Raw genomic sequence first — 23,072 nt, 5'->3', positions numbered from 1 at the left:
TCATGTTGGCCTGAATATATAGTTTAGTGATTAGTCTCTTGTTGTTTTGTAATTTAGGGAAGTAACACACCTGTGTGGCCCAGTGCGGGACCCCGTTGGCGCCAGTACACTCACCTCTTAGACACATTAGGTAAATTCTGGTGATGTGATATTCTAGACTCTTGCTCTATCGTAGATGGTCCTAGCATGTAGTTGTACCTAGTTATGTTAATACCCTACAGGGTGGAGCCGTACTGTGAGCTCAGCAATTTCCCGTGCAGGAACCAGTATCTGGACGCTGTCAATTCAAACACACAGCGGATCCAGTTATAATAAAAGGAGCGATGGACTTTCCCATCCCTTTTTCTATGCCAAAGTTAGTCATTATTATCTTAGAAACCTTCGTGCTAGCTTAGCAAGCATGAGCACATAGGAAGGGATAACATGCAGTTCGTTTTGCTTGAATATCCAGCAACTATGTGGCTACCATTTCTCGAGCAGACTTTGCATTTATGCTGCCAGCGAGAGAGAGCAGTCATCGGTTTCATGCTCCCTAAACCGAGAGGCTCTCATGTTTGTGATTTTTGGTGTCGTTTCTGCCCATGACCTGAGTCCACTGTAGTTGAGGACACCAATTCATGATGGTAGCACTTTCCTGTCTGATACCTACGGTCTACTTCAGAGATGTGTACTCTGGGTGGCAGCAGGCGGCTGTTCTTGTTTACATATTGATTTTTAATGTTCTTATTGTGCATTTGGTTTTAAAATATCATACCATGTTGTCATCAAAGGATAGGGGATTTATGAGTTTGTTTCCCTTTCTTTCCTCTAGAATGTAACTTTTATCCCCTGAAGAAGACGTCACTATAATAAAGTATATGTGTCAAAACCGGTAGAGAGAAACTTGTGATGAGGTTGTGGTTGAAGACTCTTGGGACCCATCTCAACTTTTTGTCCACCTTTTATTATCTATTGTGGCCAAGCATATTGATTTCACATTCTTTCTATAAATAATTCAATTGATGAATTATGTCATGATTTATTATAGATTTTATACTTTATACTCATTGATGTTTGGCATGAGTGGATTGATGGTTGGTGGATGCTTGTGGATGAAGGATTGCATGTTTGAATAGTATGAATTTTATTATATAGATGTATTCTTAGTTTTTTCCTGCTATGTAAATTGTCGCCGTAAGTGCAGATTAAATCATGATTTGACTCGTATATCTAAAATGTATCAGGACTAATAAAATCCTTTGATACCTACCTTTTAAATTGTACCCTCTGGATGTTTTTCCGTGATCAATTGTTATATTAATACCCTAACCCAGAGCGTGGGGTCCCCTGTGTCTTTCAGAAAACCTATACCTCTTCTGTTTGACGCCGTGCCACTTGGCTGGGTCGTGGAGAATGGTAACGGCAGCATGCAGCTTAATGGTGGGAAGGGACTTTGACTGGGAAAGGTGAACCCGGGCAGACACAGATGGTGACTTAGGGTGTGTGTGGTGGGTGGAGGAGAGCAGAGGCAGGAATGGTTCTGGAGATAATGGCTCATTTTCTTAGTCTCCTAATTGGTCGGTGCCAGTCCCAAAGGTGCTTATGATTGTTTGAGTGTGCCTTTTGATCCTCTCAATGCATGTCCTTGTCTTGTCACCAGTGCTGAATGTTTGAGATTCGATGCATCCTCAGCTTCGTGCCAAGGTGTACAGAGGATGGCATGCGTGTGCCCAGATTTTTTCTCCATCGTATTCCTGCCGACCTATTGGTAACACAAGACTTTTTTTTTTTGGCCCGGAAAACTTCACTCATTTCTAGTGACATGTTACTGTCTGTAAGATGTTGAATTCAACTTGAACCGTAGGCCCGTTTTTCAAGGCCTAGTTCAGCAATGTACCAGTTTTTAGGTATAACCACAAACTACTGTATGGATGCCCTGAAAAGATGGACTGCATTTGGCTGTTAGGGATTCGACTTGCAAACGTTTGACCTAAGTTGACTCTTCTGTATGAGGAATTGACACCTAGTGTTGCTAATACGTTTTTCTTTCTCCAGTGAATGAATGTGCAATTGTCATAGTCCTTCTTGTGTCCTTCATATAAGCTAGGCTAGGCCCAATGGGTTGGACAATTGGGCCGGTATATTGGAGTTGGCTCAGTCAGTGATCCGATAGCCGATATAATTGGCCTACGAGGGGAAATGCCAATTGTCCTTATAGCATTTCAATATTGAGTGTAGTCATAGCTCTAAGTGGTGATGCAAAACATGAACGTTTCTCTAGGCCTGGGTTCTGCAAAGTTTGGCTCCACAGATGTATTCAGCCCTAGCCAGCGTAGTCAATGGGGAGGGATTATGTTGTAGTCCAAAGCATCTGGAAAGCCACACACTGCAGACCCATGGTCTAGTCTGAGTAGACCACATGCATGCCACTGGCACAGGTGTTCCTTCCGTTTACTAGTCAAGCTTTGCAGTGCTACCCTTGCTATGTACCTGTAACCCTCTGGGTGCTTCCCCTACGTATAGTGATCCATTGCATCCCTGCTAGGTTTGTGCTTTCTAAATCCCACACGGACAGTGGGTTCTGTTCAGATGTAATTAAGGCTGTCGGAAGCCTTGGTTTAAATAACAGATACATTGTCAGTGTTGGAGCATAATTTCATTTGTGGGAGGGCCTAAAATGTTCCCCCGCCATTAGTCTTTGGTAAGTGATCGACTCTTTACTAATAAGAAATGATGTGCTCTGTATGTGTGCCTAATTGTGGCAGTGCGTGCCTTTTTATGCTTGGCAAGTAGCTTGCAACTTGAACGGCTCCATCGACAGAGCGAACACAAGGGGCGACAGTGGGCACCCCTGACGGGTCCCTCTGGATATAGGGGTGGGCGCTGATTTCCTCCCGTTGACTAGGAGTTGTGTTGACGAGTGTGCAGAATTTGCCATTGTCCAAGTTATGAAATTGTGGCCCAGGCCCATGTGGGCTAGGGTGCTCTCAACTTGGCTCCCAACTTACCCAGTTCACTAGATCAAACACTTTATGTGCGTCGAGGGAAATTACCAGTAGCGGGGTCTTCATTCTGCTCGCGGACTCGATGATGTTTAGTGTGCGCCTAACATTGTCGTGTGTCCCCCTGCCTGGGATAAAACCTGTTTGATCTTTGTTTATTAACTCGGGAGAATCCTGCCTAGCCTAACTGCTAGCACCTTGGAGTAGATTTTCCCCCCTGTATTCATCAATGCGGTTGGCCTATATGAAGCCGCTTGTTCTGGGTCCTTCCCCAGTTTTTGGAGTAGGTTGGTGGTTGATTCGGCCATGGAGTTTGTTACCTTTTTCCATGCTAATATCTTTGCCCCACTGTTGCCTTCTGATCTCTGCATCACTCATTTCCACACTGACCTTTCAGCCATTGCCCATTTGTCCAGATACGCCCACCACCCCTCCAGCGAGGGTCCCGTGCTTGCATTCCACGCTATTGTTATGCAGTGTTTTGCCAGTATTGTCATCAGTGCTTTCATTTTCGCCAAGCGTGTCCTCTGCTTGTCCCCTCTTTGGAACAGGCCCAGCAGATAGGAGGCCGGCGACCACGCTGGCATCTGGATACCTCTTTTCATCGCTCTTTCCTTGGTGGTGTCCCAAAAGTTCGTTATTCTCGGGCATGACTAGAGCATGTGCACCATATCTGCCTACTCCTCCGCACAGCGCAGGCTGCTCTGGGTCTGCTTGCTCCTCATTCTCGACACACTTTTCGGCGTCAGATATGCTCTGTGTGAGATAGAGCTGCATCTTACTGAACCTTGCAGTTCTAGACACTTTCTTTGGGTACCGGAGGACCCTGTGCCATTCAACATCTGTGAAGGTTTTCTGAGGTGGTTCTTCCCATTTCTCTTGTGCTCGTAAGTCTCTTCAATTGTTGGCTCCTAGAGCCTGGACACCGGGTGTCCCCCCCCCCCCCCCCCCCCCCCGCCTCGGAGATGTCGTACCATGCACCCAGTGCCTCCCCTGCATCATCGTCCTCCGGTAGGATCTCCCACCTTTTCCTTATCGTCTGGACCATATTATTGTACAGTAGGAAATAGCCCTTATGTACACCCTGTTCTTCTACCAGGGTCTGGAAGTGCACCCAGCACCCATTTTGCCACAAATCTCCTATTTGGGCTACCCCCTGTCCTCCCACTGTGTTCTGAACGTTTCCAGGTTTGCTATGCGGGCATCAACCGATCCCGACAGAGGAATTTGTCTGGAGCAGGGGTCTCTCCTTTCTTGGATTTTCCATGCTCTCTTCATAGGGTTTGGCCCAGCTTGACCATACTGGGGAGGGCTCTAGCCGAGGCCGCATCCATCCACGGGAGCTCTCTCAAATAGTATCGCTGCAGCAGCGGTCAAAATAGTATCAAGTCTAAGGATATGTCCTCGCCCAGCCACTGCACCACGAACTGGAGCTGTGCTGCCAGGTAATACAGCTCAAAGTCCGGGAGCCTAAATCTCCCCCCTCACCCAGTCTCTTTGTAGTGTAGTCAGTGCTACCCTGTTTCTCCTACCGTCCCACAGGAACTCCCTTGCCATGGCAAACTTTTTAAATTCTTTTTATTACATTTTTAAAACATGAACAACTCCCAACATTCACCCCCAATTTGCCCTCCCCCTGAGTCTCCTGCAGCATTACTATGGGGACCTTTGCCTTATTTAACCAAGTGTAGACCCTAAGCCTTTTGACGTATACATTTCATCCCCTGACATTGCACGTGACTATATTTAATGCTTCCTGACCCTTGTGTTGCTGTATCCGGTGGCCCGTTCATTCCCATGGGCCCTTGAGCTGTTGTGCTTCCGAGCCTGCCCCTATTGTTCACAGCCCATTGGAGTTGTTCTGGTCCCGCCTCTCCTCGGTGCCCTCTTCTCGTGTCCGTTCTCTGCGGGCCCTCGCCCCCCGGCATGTCCCTCTGGCGCAGCTCTGTCCGTTCTCTCACTACTCCCTTGCTGTGTCCTAGTCGTTTCATGCGTCTTCCTTCTCTAGTGCCTTCTCCTAACCTAACACCCATACTACTTGTATAACTATAAATAAGGGCCCCCCCGCTCGGGCTCCACAGCTTTCGAGGTGCTCCCCTCCCTCCCTTCCGTCAGCACCCTCGCTGCGGTGTGGTGCCTCAAAACTGGCACTTAAATTCTGTTCTCCTGCGGGGCCGCTTCTGTGGGTCTTGGCGGCCTGTTTGAAGGGCCGTGGGCCCCCGCATCGAACTGCTGATTCGAGTCTCTGAATTTTCTCAATTTCTCTAGTGCGCTTCCACCTGGGTCATAGAGGGGGATTCCTATTGTCTCGTTCATCTGTCTCCTGTTTGCGGGATCCCTTGCTTATCCATCCATTATTGTGCCTCTACCTCTAAAAAGTAATGTCCTGCTGTTACGTAGCACCTTCAATTTGGCCGGGTATAGCAGCATGAATCGTACCTTGGCTGCCCTCATGCCTTCCTTTTGTTGGCCAGAATTGTGCTCTGCGCTTTTGTACTTGCGCCATATAGTCTGGGTACATAGTTATTCTAGCTGCACTCCTTGTTATGACCCCACCCTCTCTTGAAAATGTAAAGATCATCTCTGTCCTTAAAGTTCATGATCTTTGCTATCATGGGCCTTGGGGGTGCCCCTGGTCGAGGTTTCCTGGTTAATGCCCTGTGTGCTCTCTCCACCATGTCTGGCCCTTCCTTCTGCATCCTCAGCTCTCTGCTCCAGGGTTTGTATTCGGTTTAGCGCCTGTCATTTGGCTCTCGGTGGCGGTTATGTTCGATATGTTAGACTGCTGCTCTGCTCTGGCGACCCTTTCTGACGAGTTCCTCACATCCTGCCGCAGGAGGCCCACATCCACTATCACTGCATCCATTTGGAATTCGAGCAAGGTTTTTAGTGCTGCTATGGCCTCCAGAACTCAGTCTGAGCAATTGCTTCTGGAGCCTGTGACTGGGGCGCTTCCGTTTTCCAGGCAAAGACCTCCATGCTCATTTGTTTTCCCTTCCACCTTTCTGCCATGTCTGTGTTGGGGGTGTTCCGTTTTCTGCATCGGGCCCCAGTTTTGCGTCCTTCCCACCACCTCCTGTCCTTATCTGTCCGATTCTCAATGTGGGTCTCTCTCCTTTCCTCCTTGCAGATGATTTAACCACCGGCTCGTGGACTGTTCTCCCACGTAATATCTGTGTAATGCCCAACACTGCTTCCTCGTGTTAGCGTCATCAGTGGCTGTACAGTGTCCGCACCCCCAGCCCCGCTCGGTGAGCCCCGGGGCGTCTATGGCTCAACCCACCTTGTCCACCTCAGCCGCTGTGGTAAGTTGGGAGCTATGTTGGGAGCTCCTGTGCCCAGGCGGTGGTACGTGCCCCCGTGCTTCACTTGGATGGGCCTTTCCTTCGGCTAGTGTGCGAACGGCCCGCCTAGTCTCCTGGCCGGTGCCTTTGTCAATTGTGGCCCCTGGCATGCAGGAGCTGTAGCTTCATTTTGCTTAGACCTCCTCCAATTATTTTCTCAATTGCTCTGCGTCCTCCCCTAAAGTACTTGTGGGCTGTGCAGGTAGTGGGGTTATGTAGCTGGTCCGCGCATGTTGGGCCAGTGGACTGTGGCGTGTCCTGTTGCGCTGCCCGGCTTGCGGCACAGCACCGATCTTGCCTGTGGGGCCTGCTTGCGGCCTTCCTGCGCCTGTCCTGTCAGTTATCACGCTGCACCAGCACCTCTGGTGCTTCGGGATGTCCTCCTGCGCTCTGGCACGTCTGCAGCTTGAGTCCCCTTATATGTTGTGATCTGGGAGATGTTATGTCTTGGTTGAGTCTTGTCTTCTCATACTCCTTTATTAATGAATGGACTGCGCCCTCCCACGTATATACGTGTGCCCTTTTCAATACTCAATCTGCTCAGCTGGGTGGTGAGCCAGGCCTCCACCCTCTCAATATGTTTGTTTTGTGCTTTATTTCAGGGCCCCTCAGAATCTGGGCCCGCTACCTGCGGCCAGTGAATGTGGGGCAGAATGCTTTGGATGTGTTCTCTCTCTGTTTGCAGTTGGCCGCTGTTGCGCCCCGGTAACTGCTTGCCACGCCTTCTAATGTTATTCTCGGGGGGGGGGGGGGTCTGAGGGCCTCCTACCTTGTCCCTGGTCTCCGGTACTGAGACTGCAGGCTGTCTCTTCCGGTGTGCTGTCTGAAAGAGGTCCCTCCTGCCTCTACTGGTCCAGTGGCTGGCCTGCCCACGTATCCCCTGGCCAGGCGGTCCCGGCGTCCTCTGTCGCTGTTCCTCCCTTGATCCGTTGTGGGTCCTCGCCCTCCTCCTGGGGGCCCGCTGCTGGCCCTTGCAGCGTCCCCTCGCCTCTCATTTCGCGTCCAGTTGCGGCTCCCAAGTGGCCGGGTGAGGTCGTACCAGGGCTCGCTCCTCTGTGCCCTCTTCCAATGTCGCGGCTCTTACCCTGAGATGTGCAAGTTGTGCCTCACGTGCACCCCCCGTTACCCCCTGGGTGTCGTGGGGGGCCACCATCTGCAAGTGTGGGAGCCTCTGTTGCTGTACCACTGGGGAGTCCTCGCCACCGGTGTCTCTCGGCATCACCTGTGCCCCACTGTGTACACGTTGCCCGCCTGCAGGATCACTGCTATGCGGGTACAGGTGCTCTGCTCGGCTGCCTTCCTGGATCACAATGCCCTCCCTTACCCTCTCGCCAGCACGACCCTCCTCATCACCCAATTGTTGGTGGGTGCTGTGACCGTCGGTCTGATGGCCGGCTTGTGGGCTGCTGGTCTTGCCTTTCTTCTCACTGCTGTCTACTCTCTATGCTGTCACTGTCTTTATGTGGCTGGTAGGACCCCCCTCTTTGGCTCGGGCTGCCCCGTCCACCATTTTGTACGGTGTGTCTTTTTGTGCTCAGAGGGCAGGCACCTTCTGCAATGCTGAATGTCAGGCTTTTTCATCCTTCAGCTATGCCTTCCTGAACCTGCTTTCTTCCTGTCCGTGTGCATCTCCTGCCTGCCTTATTCCCATCTAGTTGTTAGGCTGCTTCTTCCCCTTTGGGACTTCCTTATCCTGCTCTGGCGTTTTGGTCTCCCCTCTGTTCCTTAACCCTTAAACCTGTTAATTACCTGCTCTGAGGACCATACCATAATATGCCCAGAGGACTGCCCTTCCACACCTCCCTGGATCTCCATGTGGAGCATTATATCATCTTGCTCTGCACGCTCTGTCCACCGTGTCCTGCTGTTATTTGATAACCACGCTTACCCTGTCAGTGTTCACACACTCCTCTCATCACGGCAATACAGGGAAAGCTTCCACGTGGTGCAGGGAACCGGGGCGGTAACACCAGCTTTCCACCTTCCCAGTGTTGCGCCAATTCTCTGCTCTACACAGAATCTGAGGCTGGTGTACAGTCAGGAACTCGAATGACCGGAGAAGAGGCTCCGGTATAACCTTGTTAGTGTAATATCTATTCAGAGATGGTAAACAAGTTTACTGGAAGATGAATGGGTCCAGGGGAGTTGCTCTGTGCAATCGTATGAAAAATAAGGTGTCCTGAATTTGAGGACACTCCCGTCCCATGCACACCAAATGTGCTGACAGTCATTTGTTTAGATTGGATTCTGTTTTGGGTGTGAATATATTTTAGATGCAATATTCTATATGGTAGACATTGTCATATGTATATTGAGAAAAATGTGTTCACAATTGTCAACAGATAATGCCTGTGTGCTAAAAGAGCTCAACGCGTTTAGGGAACTCTTCATTGGGAGCACAACATTCATGAATGTTAAAAGTTCAGTGCTTGACTTCAAATTTCAACTTTCTATTATATCTACAAATATAAACCAAAAACTGTCAATATGGATTCATCAAACTACATGACTGCATATCACTCATTTGTGTAACTGTACTTGTGAATCACATCAAATGGATGCCCATCGGTGTACGTTTGCTGATTGTAAATCATGGAAATCTTCTCCACTTGCTGTCGACATATAGGCTCAAAATTGTCTCATCAATTCAAAAAATGTCAAGAAGTCATTCATCAATCACTGTCCATTGATATAAGGTGAAAAGAAACCCGTAGAGCCAGTCATTACCTTTCCATCTGTTTGAAGCCTCTCACAAGAGTGGGGAGATAACATCTGTTTCATCTGTAACCTGTCATCGGAGTCCTAATTAGTCTCATTCAGTGACTTCATCTAAAAAAAAATTATTCTCGGGTGCCAATTCAAAATTTAGATGGTGAACCAAATATTCAGTGAGCCAAACTCATTCTTCCTGGTATCCTCCTCGCCATTATTTTCTCTCCTGGTTGGTGGGTCGCCCTCCTGGAAAGGCAGATGTGTTCTCTTTCGGGTCTTCTGGACGAGGTTGGCCCCTCTGCCTCTAGGTCACCAGGTGTTGTAATTTGACCAGCACCAGACATTTATACTCGCTGGGTGGTTTAGCCCTCTGGGGATGGTGGGTCTCTGCAGGTTCCTTGATCAACATTCTGCTGAATCCTGCTTTGCTTTTCTTCATGTGGCTTCTGGCTCTTCAACCAGGAACTCTTTGTGAAGTTTCCAGGGTTTGACATTGAGGAGCTGTGCGCTATTTAGCTGATGCTTGTTCCCTAGAAGAGCTTGGTTAGCTTAAAACCAGCAGCTAATTTTGGGTCCCCAGGCCAACTGGTGCAGAACAAACAACTGTGTGAATGTAACTGTGCATTTGGGACAATCTATAAATAAACATTAGGACACATCTATATGACATTTAAAGCATTAGGGATATAAATAATAGATGCAATTAAATGTTTGTGTGGAAGATAGATTTGCATAACACTCTGCTAGTGCTCCTTGTTTCCCAGTGGTAGCTCTGAGTGACTGGTTGCTGCTGGATGCACAGGTAGTTAGCTAGTTGTAGCTCCTGATTATCCAATCTCAATTTCGATCCCTTGGTTCCCCTCTTGTGCCCTGGGGATTGCTTGCTCAGTTCTCCTCATCTGTGGGGTAGAATGCAGACTTGCCTGGTCCGAATCCTATTCCTCTAACTGGCCCTACAACTTTAAGAAAATAACAAAAATGGTCTGTCTTTGGCTGCAGCCAGGCCCAATCGCTAGACTTCCTGTGGCTAATGTACACAGCTTCATCAGTGTTTCAAAAGACAGTTCATGACCTCCCTGCATGTTTTGTTGTAAAGATTAAAGGTCTTTAGCATGATTTGCTCTTCTTCAGGAAAATCAGGGGTTGAGTTGTTTATGCACACAGTTCATCAGCATTTCAGAAGTCAGTCTTTCATACAGTTTCTATTTCCTTAGGAAATTCAGGGTTTGTTTCACACAAGTTTCCCGGCCTCGACTAGGTGCTTTGAACCCCCCTACTAATTCTGTTTCTCTAGAATTGTTAGGTTTTGTAGTCCTGGCTCTTCACAGCCCCCTGGTCTTCTATTGGCTTTGTTGCCACTTGTCTGGAATAGGGCATCTACCCTCTCGGGTTTGTCAGGCTCCCGTTACCTTGCTAGTATCCCCAGCCTTGGCTGCCTTGTTCCTCTGGGCTCTCTGAAGTCCTGTTTCTTTCTCTGCTCGAGTTTATTGGGCTTCCGTAACCTGGTAGGCTAACCAAGCTTTGGCAGTCAAGTTCCCAGGGCTCTCTGAAGCCCTGTGGCCTCTTTACAGGCTTGCTTTCGTCATGCTCCGGTTGATCAGACTCCTGGAACCTTGGCTACTCCACCCTTGACAGTCAAGTTTTATATCTCTTACTCGTGTCTTCTTACTGGGGGCATTCACTTCCCTTCTGTTGTGCGTCTCAGCAGCAAATGCATTTCTCGTGCGGAACTCTGGGCTCCCCATCTGCACTCTGGTCCGCGAGAAACCTGAGGGTATTCTCACTCCTCCTCCCCTTGCATCCTCCATGCAGGCTGCCAGAGAAAGGCCACTGCTTTTGGATCCTGACCCTGGGGGTGGAGAAGCGAGGGAGGATCAGCTGGGTGGAGGGTCCTTGAGGATTGGGAGTGAGGTGCCCTTGGGTGGGACATGATATCCCCTTTTCCCAATGACAGCCAACCTAACTGCCGCCCCCCAACTTTATGGGCTATTGTAAATGAGTTGCCCCCCAATCTTCCACATTTAACATTTGATGATACTGAGAAGAAGAGACCATCAAGAGCAGTGAAGATTACCTCTTTGGTACCGTGATGAGGAAGATGTCTGATACGAGTGAGGGTCAGGAATGTCCCTCGGATTATGGTCTGGCAGGGCTGAGTCTGCTACACCTGCAGCCTGTCAACGGGGTGCAGGTGTATAAATAGAAATCAAGCAGCTAGGACAGGTGAGCAGCACGAGACGGGGAGCAACGTGGGAAGAGGCAGCTGTGGTGGAATTGGAGCAGCACAAGCCAGGATGCCAGCAAGCTACGCAACTGACTTAGGGGACCCGAAGCAAGTGGGCCATGTGACTTCCCCAAACCTGGGAGCTACCAGACCCGTGAAAGAGCAGTAGGAGCCGCTGGGGCAGAGGGGACGCAGCCTGCATGCCAACTGAAGCTGCTGGTGTGCGGGGAGAAGCACAAGGCTGACGAGCGGGGCTTGCACTGTTAATGTACATGAGGCTGCCGAGTTTCGCGAGGGCAGAGGGGCTCCGGGGCGCTGCTACAAGGCCATGAAGGAACTCCGGTTTACAGTATAGAAACTACTATGTGGTTTTTGAATACTGAGCTATCAAGAAACTTTACTTTGATAAAAAGCTTATTGAATACTGAGCTAAATAAAAACTTTAATTTGAACATGGAAAGATTCACTGATTACCGGGCAAAGGGTACACTTAAACATCGAAATAGAAAGGTGCACATTGAATCCTGAATTGAATAGAATAAAAGAGCACCTCCTGAAGACAGTGAACCTTTTGTGAGGGAATGCAGTGTGACAAAGCCACGGCTTGGAAGGGGGTCAGGAATGCATGGTGGCAGGGTCCTGAGGCTAGTAAGAAGCCTAGGAAGTGCAAGAATAACCCCAAAGCAAAGAGGCCAACAAAGGCGCCAAGTGAAGGTGACTTGGTGCACAGTAGCAAGTGCCAAGGAACCTGGGTGTGTTCTCCAAGGAATTCTGGGGCCCTGGTTGCGTGACCCATAGTGGTTAGAAAGTGTGGTCCAACAACTCCGCCAAGACCAGACAGCCCTGCATGGTAGACCATAAGAACTCTGAAGAACAGCTGCCACCGAGTGGGCTAGAAAGATCAGGTTGACCTGGTGTTTTTTCAAGACTTTTTCCTTAGGAGAGACCATCACAAGTAGCAGCGGCAGAATTGAAGTCTTGGGGAAGGGAACCCTGAGGCTTACACAAACTACCTTCATTGTCTTGAGAGCAGAGTTTTAACAGCCTCTGTTTTTCTTTTGTATTGTTATTTGAATCTTGGGGAAGGGGACCCCAAGGATTGGTTCAGGAACTGTGCTGCCTTGAACTGGGAGACGGTAAAAGATTTTTACTTTTTTCATGGAACTTTCTTGTACTTTGGGAAGGGGAGCTAGAAGAAGCTCAGAACTTTTTTTTTAACCAACTTTATTTTCATTTTTAACTTAAGACCATGGTTGAGCTTTCGTTACATGTGTTAAGAACAGTGCTATCAACATGAACCTTTTATTCAACCCCCTTGAACTTTCTTGTAGAGTCTAGTATCGTCTTCATACTTTGACCCGTCCCCCCACCCCCTTTTCCTTTTATTAATTGAACCAATCTAAACCGTGGTTGTAACCAGAACAATTCCAATAGGCAACCCCTCGCCATATCTTCTGCTGCCTTTATCTGATATGGATGTTTCTAAGAGCCCGGGGTTTAAAGTATTGATTCTCCCGCTCCCCCACATAGTCCTGGAGTGTGTCCCATATGGCCAAGAATTTCAGATATGACCCTGATTTTGTGGCGCAGATGTTTTCCATTGCCATAACTCCCCACACTTTCACCCACCACCATGGAGTTGTAGGGCCCTCCACTGTCTTCCATCGTTGGGCCACTGTCATCCTTGCTGCAGCCAGAAGGTGGTTATGAGGGCCACTCTGTTTCCTGAGGCTGCATAGTTCCCTTCTGCCACTGCCCCCAGCAGAATGACTTTCGGGGACCATGGTAGGTCTGCGCCCGTTATGTCCCTGATCAGGCTCAGTATTTCTTTCCAGAATATTTTTATCCTTGGGCACGACCACCACATATGGAACATGTCTCCTCTTTCTCCACACTGCCGCCAGCATTCTGGGGGGTATGAGGGGATCATTCTGTGTATTCTACTTGGGGGGTAAGTACCAGCGGTAACATAGTTTGTTTGCCGATTCTTTAATTGCCGTGGATTTGGATTATTTGTGCGCCCTCCTCCAGATTTGACTCCATTCTTCCTGCTTAATCTCCTCTCCTATGTCCCGCTCCCAATCTTTCATGTACTGGAGGGAGTTGTCTGTTTGCGCCTTATCCAGTAGCTTGTATAGTCTAGTGATCCCTTTTTCATGTGTCCCCTCCCGTATTGTTAGTTCTAGGCCTACCGAGGGTCATAACCCTGCTCTTTTTACCTCTGGGTGTGAGATCCAGTGACGCAATTGAATACATTTGAATCTGTGGTTTTAGACGAGGCCGAATCTATGTTTACATCCTTCAAAGGTGAGTGGGGCGTCGTCCTGATACATATCTTGTAGGGACAATGTGTCTGCTTCGTTCCAGCCTTCCCAGAATCTTTTGTGAAGGCCAGGTGAGAAATCTGGATTATGCGTGATAGGGGATAGTGGGCCCAGACCTAGTTTGACCACCCCCAAAGCCCCCCCCCACCCCCCCCCCACTCTCCCCCCCCCCCCCCCCGCTACGGATAGCCTTATCCCAGCTGTGTAGGGTCGTTATAGTGGCTGCAAATAGGATACCTCCCGTGTCTCTTGCTTTTGTTTTTAGGAATGGTAGTTTACTCAAAGGGATATCTGTTGCAGTCTGCTCTATTTTCCCCCAACCTGGAAGAGGGTCTTTACCCGCCCATTTCAATGCTGGTGCTAATTGAGCTGCTAACACGTATCTCCCCATATCCGGGACTCCCAGCCCCCCAAGTAGTGGGCCGCATCAGGATCCTTTTTTGGATCCTCGGCTTCTTATTTCCCCAGATGAATTTAAACACCGCCTTTTTGGAGTTCTAGGATCTGTTTTGGGGGGGGGGATGTCCACTGGGGTTGAGCTTACTACATACAGTACTTTGGGTAGCAAGGTCATTTTTATCGCCGCTATTCTAGCAAACCAGGACAATTCCTGGGCATCCCATCTCTGCAGGTCTTCCTGCAGGTGCTTCCATAGAGTTGTAATGTTTGCCTTGAGCAGATTCTTGACGGTTCTAGTGATATGGATTCCTAGGTATTCGAGGGACTGTTTTTCCCATTTCAGTGGATAATGTTCCTTCAGGAGAGCTATGTCCTCACTACCTTTGGTTATATTCAAAGCTTTGAATTTTGAATAGTTTATTGTGAACCCTGATGTCTTTTCGAACTTCTGCAGTTCTCTGATTATTCTGGGTAATGTGTCTTGAGTCTGCCATATAAAGCATGATATCATCTGTGTAGAGGGCTACCTTGTTTTGAATCTCCCCGGTGCGCACCCCTCTAATTCCCTGGTCTTCCCTAATTCTGCAGGCAAATGGTTCCATTGCCATGGCAAATATGAGCGGGGATAGAGGGCACCCCTGCCAAGTACCCCTCCAGATATTGATTCTTTCTGAGGTGTAGCCATTCGCCATTAGTTGCGTAGATGGATGCTGGTAATTTGCCAGAACCATCTTGGTGAATATCGGTCCACAGCCAAAACCCTCCCAATATCAGTTTTGGGTACCTCCAGTCTATGCTGTCGAATGCTCGTGTGGCATTTAATGCGGCGATCGAGAATTTTTTGCCCCCCCTGTCTATTACGCGCCAGACATTATCCTGAGTATGTCTTTCCCCCCCTTACGAAACCTGCCTGGTCTGCGTGTATTATCTCGGGCAATACTGCTGCCAATCGATTCACCAGTATTTTCTACAGTTTTGCATCTGTGTTGAGGAGAGCTACGGCGCGGTAACTGGTGCAGTCTACTGGGTCTGTCCCGGGTTTTAGGGGTAATATCGTGGTCGAGTGTCCCATATCCTTTGAAACTGCTCCCCTATCCCTGATTAGATTGAAGAGGCGAGTGAGGGGGTTTGCCAATTGTGTCTGGAATATTTTGTAAACCCCATTCCCTAGTCCGTTGGGGCCTGGTGCCTTTTCCCCTGGGTAGTGCTGCTATCGCATCACACACTTCCTGTATTGTGATGGGGTCCCCCAATTTTTCTTTTTGTTGTTCCGATATCTGTGGCAATTTTACGGCTGACAAATAGTTATTGTCCTGCTATTGAGCACATCCTGTGCAATGTACATCTGCCCTTGCCAGGGTACCTCGAGCCCTCCCCCGAGGAGTATCTCGCTCTAACCATTCAGCCACATACTTCTTTTACACTAAAACTTGTTTGTTTTGCTGTGCTGTCTAGCCAACAGATTTCACAGTACTGTTGAAAATACTGTTTGCATATAATCTTAATTTTGGCTTCCTTTCAGGTGCTGCTGAGGTCCCCTCTTTGCGTTGATGAAGAATGCAGACGATAAAGTGTGTTGTGGTTGGCGATGGAGCGGTTGGGAAGACCTGTCTCCTCATCAGCTACACTACCAATGCCTTTCCAGAGGAGTACATCCCCACAGTGTTCGACAACTACAGTGCCCAGATGACCGTTGATGGCCGCCTTGTCAGTCTGAATCTGTGGGACACTGCAGGGCAGGAGGAATATGACCGCTTGCGCACCCTCTCCTACCCTCAAACCAATGTCTTCATCATCTGCTTCTCCATTGGGAGTCCATCCTCCCATGCCAATGTCCGTCACAAGTGGCACCCTGAGGTCTCACACCACTGCCCTAATGTGCCAATCTTGTTAGTGGGAACCAAGAGTGACCTCCGTGGCGACCCAGACACGATAAAGAAGCTTAAGGAACAAAGCCTTGCTCCTACCACACCCCAGCAGGGACACTCGCTGGCAAGGCAGATTGGAGCAGTGAAGTATATGGAGTGCTCAGCTTTGCACCAGCATGGGGTGCGGGAGGTGTTTGCAGAAGCTGTACGTGCCTTCATGAACCCTGTGATCAAGAAAAACACAAAAAAGTGTGTTCTTCTGTAGTGCCGCCTGCATATAATGCTGAACATTGGCCAAGGCAGGTAGGACCGGCAAACCCGGGTTCAATGCCTTGCCTTTTGGCTAGCACCCTCATTCGCATAGTAACGGTCAACAGGGAAGGAAACGTTCTATGCTACGCATTTGTATGGTGACGTTGGCTGAGGCTAGATATGCGGGGAAGATAGGACTTCACAGAAAGGCACTGGTACAACCTTAATCTTCAACTTGGTCTGCTACTCTGCATGTGCTGAGCAACTGCTCTGGCGCTCTGTGGGGGAGAGTGCAAGCAGATTGCATACCTACCTTATGCTCCGACAGCATGCACTCAGTACCTGCTCCAGCGCTCTGTGGGGGGAGAGTGCAGCAGATTGCATACCTACCTTGTGCTCCTACAGCATGTGCACCTTGTTTTCTTTATTAGCGCTTTCTAAAACTGAAATGGTTCACTGTCCTACATCTAGCTCCCCTTCCCCTCCCCAATTTTTAGTTTTTACCATGATGGAGTTACTGTTTTGGAAAACTTGGTCACTTTGTTGCTTCCAGCTTTAATGTGCAATTTATATGCTTTAATCTAAACCCTACATGTACTAAAATGTGTTTTTAAAAGCATATTCATTTGGTGGCAAGTCTCTGGTGACCCAACAGCCTTGTATTTTGTAATCTGTTGGGTGAGTAACTTGCTGGGTGTGTTCTTGGTAAATTCCCCCTTGGAATAGTTTCAGCCACAGCTGGCTACTCACCAAGTTCTTTAAAAATGACGTGTAATTGTTGTGTTTTCCAATTTCTGCACTTACAGAACTGTTAAGGATTTCGAAAGGGGCAGTGTTACGAAAAAAAACCCTCCCTTTACAAACTCAGGGTTAAATTAAATTGAAACCAAATGTCATCTGATTCCTGTGGAGCAAATGTCCTTGTGGCTGAAGACTCATCCTGGACTCTGCGTTTACCTTCCCTTCTCTGTGGACATGTTCTTGTAAAGGGAAGGCTGCTGCAAATATAATGACTTTGGTCCTTCCTGGGCCTGCATGGGTCCTAATCTTGCCCTCCTCGCACCCTCACAATGTTGGGACTTCCGAGCCCTTGACGGATGGAGTGATGGCTTGTGCAGCAGTAAAAGGACAGTTCTGTGCATATCTCCTACCCATCGACAGCAAGTTCACAATTCAAATTGACTGTAGACTCCCAGCAAGTATGGAATGAAAAGTTGCATGAAGTGCCTACTAAATTTCAATTGTGCCTGGAGCTCATGAAGGTTTTGTGCCATGTGGAGAACACTTGGAGCATGGCAGCTGAGTACCTCATTTTTATCTGTTAAACGTTGTATTGGATGTTCAGGAACTGGGTGATGGGGAACTAGTTTTACAACCAAAGTGGTGATAGTGTTGCAGCTCGGTTGAGTTGTGGATCTCTGGTGCCTCAATGGCTGTAAAGGGCACTGGATATAGGACTCTCACGCTGCAATACTGTGTCTCTAGAAATCAATGGAAGGATGCGTTTCTGCTTCTGCCACTCCCGTGCACTAGCAAGAGGCAGGTGCACAATCCGAAGCGAACCACGACAGATGTCCTGTCCTTGTACATCACAATGGGGCGGCGTGGAACAAGACAGTGGATGAAGGGGTAACTGGTGGAAGTAGGGGTTCCTTCATGTCCTCTAAATGGTGACTGCACTATAATCAGAAGGTCAAAGTGGAGGTGGATGTAGAGCGGGACGGGACGATGGTGGAAGCCGGCATCATAGACTAGATAAGGGAAGATCTGTAATTATGTTTATAGAGCAGTTTTTACCACTCCAAGATGCACAGGTATTCAGCCATCTAGGAGGTGTTGGTAAACCACAGCGTTCCTTTCACCCTTTGGGATTGCAATTAGATGTCTCAGCAGACCCACACGCCTGAAAATCATCATAAGTATTCCCAATACTTAAACTAGAGGCTGGTGTTGGGGGTCATGGGTAGTGTAAGCTGAAACCAACTCGGCTAATATGGTATTGGTCTGTTTTAGGCGTAAGTGTGGCAGGAGACCTGGCCTTCCGTATCACAGGTAAAAGGGTGGAGCACAGGATTTATACACCAGACAGTAATGCAAGGACAGTCTTCTCGCTGAGTCAATATGATCACAGTGTTCCAGATGACTCATCTTGATGTATGGTGAGATGGCTGACAAGTGGCTCTCTAGCACCTTGTGCTGTTTGGGTCGACTTGTCCCGCAGTACAGTAGTTCAGTGCGCATTAATGGTGTAGGACCATTCCTTTAGGAAAGTGAAATGAACGTCATCACTGCTCTTCAATCCTCATGGGATAACCTTGCATTTACCTCTAAGCATCCATCTTTCACTGTGCAAAGAATGTGATCAACCTGCTCTCCTGTCATGAAATGCCGACTCCTAGCATGAGGGAATGTTTATGAAGAAAGACCTCTGCTAGATGTGACTGAAGTTACTTTCTTGGTTTCCATCAGATAAGACCTAATACCTGGCCCGAAGCACCCCGACATAAGGTGTCACAGGATCTTGTTTATGGCATCACATCATAAGGTGGGAGCAGCTCGGCCCATGAATATTGTTGGCTAATTTGACCGCTGCAAGGGTTGATCACTACTTGAATAGAAATCCCATCCTTGAATAGCATGAGTTCATGTGTTCTAATCCATGCCTCTAAACATCATGCTCAATGGTCACCGAAGCCCTGCCTGTGTGATCAGAAGCTAATATAACAGAAGCCCTGTGCTGAAATAGCATGAGTTCATGTGTTCTAATGCACATCTTTAAATCATTTGAGCGAATGTAGCAGAATAAACTGATATAACGTGTGCCAATCCATGTCCCTAATATGAGCTAAGGTGACCAAACCCCCCTCGCATGCTATCCTGGGCTAAGGTGACCAAAGCCCTGCGCATGCTATCCTGGGCTAAGGTGACCAAAGCCCTGCGCATGCTATCCTGGGCGAAGGTGACCAAAGCCCTGCGCATGCTATCCTGAGCTAAGGTCCCAAAAGCCCTGCGCATGCTATCCTGAGCTAAGGTGACCAAACCCCCTGCGCATGCTATCCTGGGCTAAGGTCCCAAAAGCCCTGCGCATGCTATCCTGACCTAATGTCCCAAAAGCCCTGCGCATGCTATCCTGAGCTAAGGTCCCAAAAGCCCTGCGCATGCTATCCTGAGCTAAGGTCCCAAAAGCCCTGCGCATGCTATCCTGAGCTAAGGTCCCAAAAGCCCTGCGCATGCTATCCTGAGCTAAGGTGACCAAAAGCCCTGCGCATTCTATCCTGAGCTAAGGTCCCAAAAGCCCTGCGCATGCTATCCTGAGCTAAGGTCCCAAAAGCCCTGCGCATGCTATCCTGAGCTAAGGTCACAAAAGCCCTGCGCATGCTATCCTGAGCTAAGGTGACCAAAGCAATTTGTTTCATGGGTTAATGGGGAGCCTTCACCATAGTGTGAACAACCAGAAGTGCATGCAAGTGCCCATAAGAAGTGATAAAATATGCACAGCTAAATATTTTCTGACATTACAAGACCTTTCCCGAACAACTGCAACTGTCTATGACCATTATGAGGAGGTGCTGCAGAAAGGGTGTCCCACAGAATTACAAGTTAATGTGACAGGAGGCCTGTCCCTAAACGTTGTGAGGTAGTTACAGACTGCTGCATACACGCGGTGTGTGTGACCATGCAGCACAGGTTGCAGAGCTCAACACATGCTCGAGAACCTTCATGAAAACCCTAAACCTTTAAGTTCTAAAACTCCCCTTGAAAGCCATAAGGGAATACAGCAGAAGACCTATCTGTGGTCAGCCCCTAAATACCATGAGATGAAGCAGACGTGTGTCTAAAAACATGACTTTGTGACCTTTGCTCTCTGACCTTCATGAAGAAATTTGGTAGTTGCTCTATACGTCTATTAATGCGATTGAGCCTTTGTCCATCAGTGTATTCATGTGACCATGGCTCTGTCTATTGTTTTTTTCTGTTAGTGACTGAAGCACTGTTCACCAGTGTCCCCACTATAAAGGTCACATGGCCCTTGTCCTCATGTGACAAGTTGTGTTAATGTAATGGAAGCTCTGGCGGTGTTCTCTCCGAATGTGGTAGAATGTCTGTCCATCAGTGTCCATGTGCAACAGCATCTGTTTGCTCTGTCCACTAGTATCCCATTACTGTCAAAGTAGGCCCATCACTAGACCCCATAGAGAGTTCTAGAAGCCATGCCTGCTAAGCGTCATTAGCTAATGGAATGGGGCACGTTCAGAAACAACCAAGTCAGAAAGGCTTGGAGACAGCTATTTAAACATAAGGTTGTCCCAGACACTTCAAGCCACTCAGCACTACTGGCCAAAAGTGCTGTCCACGAACACCGATAGATTAAAGTAAATGAAATAAGACATTACTGCTGTCCTTCCAACCACTGTAGTAGCCTAGTATCAGTCGTTGAATGCTTGCCGATGAACTTATTTCCAGATATGTGCAATAGGTGTGTGAGTAAACCGTAGTCTTGTAGAGTAACAGTTTTGCTCTGCAAATGAGCCTTGTTCTTCGGCTGAAAAGCTTACCTTCACAGAAGGGAGTTTATCGGCACTTGTCACAGTAGACCTAAGACCTGGTTTTATTGTGGCCTCTTCCAAATCTTTTCTCACCCCAGGTTAGAGCTGTGGGCCCATGAGCAAACTCTGCATAAGGGGTTCGTTTTACCAGAAGCCGGCCTCTTTCATGATACAGCTGTTCGCCCAGTTGGTGGTCCGGTCTTTTCTTGGCCTCTTTTCCCAAATAAAAAGGTTAAAGAAATCTACATCCTTTAATTACAGGCCCAGACAGAGTAGGTACTAAAGCATCCAGCGTGTGGTAGAAAGTGGGGAAATGGTTCATATCTTAAACCTATCGTTTTTATTAAAAAAAAATGGGTCCTCTTTGTTTTGTGCTGGGGATGCTTTCCTTCTCTCCATGTTTTCTCTGCTCTTTCATGTTCTTCTTGCGACATCTTGTCGTCCTGCCAATATTCAGGGTATGTTCTAGCTAGAGTGAAAAGGTCCGTGGTAGAACTGTGGATACACTCCGTACTTGAAATCTTTCTATGCAGTGCCCTTTACCCTGGTTGTGACCTTTTTACGTGTGCCTTGATTTTTTTAATAGCAATAATTATGTGCCTAGTTATCATACTTCTGCTGGTAACTGTAATTACCCAGGGAAATGTAATTATGCCAAGACTCATTAAACATGTAGCTCTGGGCTTGCCCGTGTTACACCAAACTACCGGTTTGCAGTGGTACTTCTCCAAAATGTTGCAGCTTTTCTTTGTAAATGCCCTTTTCTTTACGTGCAAGTGCTATCTGGATGGGTATGTGTGAGCTCCTCTCCCCCTGCCAACATAGGTTTCCCCACTGACAATGCCTGACATATGAAAACTGCAGGAGGCAGCAAAGAGCGAGGAAGACGCATACGGCAGGAGTGATCAATAACCAGTAAGTGCATCCTCAGTGAATGAGTGCATGTATTGCAGCACTTGAGGTGTCACTGCCGCTAATCTTTGGATGAGAAAAGGTTGCTATTAAGGTAAGCCACGTCTCTTGCTGAAACAGACCTTCCAGTCATGAAGCCAGTGATTGACTGCTTGTGTTTCATAGAACAATAAAGAGCAGGTATGCATATTATTTTATGCAAAGTATGTATTTATAACCAGCAATGCTACATCCATGCCCTCGATGAATGGAGGAACCAGAGTCCTGGGTGCACATGTTGCCACAGCTTTATTCTCATGGTGCCTTCTCTCCAACTCACCTTCACCTCCCCTCCACCTTCAACAGTTTGCCAAGCCTCCAGCTCCAGAAGATGGTTCTAGAAGACTGATCTGGTATGTTTGCACACATTCCCTCTTGCCCCTATTACCTTTGGTGACCTGAGATCTTTCTACTTCTATTATCTTCTTCCAGTCCCATGGTCTCCCACTTATGTAGAAGGCCATGAGCCTTGAAGAATATGAATGTTGTCAATCTAATTTTGGAAGAGTTGGTGTTCCTGGAGCCTAACCACCACCTATACACTATGCCTGGGCTACATGTCTGTCATATGAAAGGCTTCTGAATAATGAAATGGATCAGGATCTGTGACCTTTGGCTCTCCAGATGTTTTGGGCTAGATCCCACATCAGCCATGGTGAGCATAGTCGATGGTGAGGGTTCATGGTGTTTGTAGTGCAAAACATTTGAAGAGCCAAAAGTTGCAGACCCCGGCATTGGGTAGAGCACCCGAACGGTAAGCATTCCTTCATTAATAAGCAAATGTTTGATCATTATAAGAAATAGGGTTATAGTTTAGGATTAAGTTGTCATGTTATGTGACCGGGTCAACAGACAAGCCAAAACAAGTTTCTTTACTTAAAACATATTTATTAAGGGAAGTGTGCAAAATGATGGCCATAACAACAAATGGGTCTTCATCAGCTAAAATAGAACTTGTGCTCTTTCTGAGATCTGGGCAATGTCTTCAACTCAATGAAGGAAGGTGCCCTCTTTTAGAGGGGGAATAACATGTTAAAACCAATAGTTCTGAACTATGGAGCAAAGTTTCCCCTTCGTCTTTTGCAGGGTTTCAGCGGTTCTAGTGCCATTCGCTCTCTCAGCTTTTAGGGTTTCTTTGTAAGCCAATTTTTGTGTTTCTTGGGCCACAGTTGTCTGTTGGATTTTATCCACACAGAACCACCTAAATTCCTCTAGTTTGTGTCCCAATTTCCTAAAAATGAATAACCAAAGGAGAATTCAATGTACTTGTGCGGATTGTCCAGCGATGTTCGTTAATTCTTAGGTGGACTTCTCTAGATATCCTGCCACTATAGATCTTTCTACATGGGCATAGAACCTTTTACAGGTCGTCGGAGCACGTAGTTGCCACCCTTTGCCCTCATGTTCAAAAGATTGTATTTTCATTGAATATCTACATGCTACACGTGAGGTACAAGCATAGTGTCCAAT

The 23,072-nt window shown here is 47.8% G+C and overlaps 1 protein-coding gene across 1 annotated transcript in view; it reads left to right on the top strand.

Annotated features, from left to right (window-relative positions):
• Positions 1-21,357, top strand: part of LOC138480678 (rho-related GTP-binding protein RhoG-like) — a 30,118-nt gene extending 8,761 nt beyond the window's left edge. Inside the window, exon 2 of the mRNA XM_069612356.1 lies at positions 15,507-21,357. Within this exon, the coding sequence (XP_069468457.1) occupies positions 15,542-16,117 (576 nt within the window). The 5' untranslated portion in view covers positions 15,507-15,541 and the 3' untranslated portion in view covers positions 16,118-21,357. The remainder of the gene's footprint in view (positions 1-15,506) is intronic.
• The last annotated feature ends 1,715 nt before the right edge of the window (positions 21,358-23,072 follow it).

The sequence above is a fragment of the Ambystoma mexicanum genome, chromosome 5p (genome assembly GCF_040938575.1).
Source record: "Ambystoma mexicanum isolate Mex_15411 chromosome 5p, UKY_AmexF1_1, whole genome shotgun sequence".
NCBI lineage: Eukaryota > Metazoa > Chordata > Amphibia > Caudata > Ambystomatidae > Ambystoma > Ambystoma mexicanum.
Note: the sequence above shows the minus strand (reverse complement) of the source record. Positions and strands in the feature narration are given on the sequence as shown.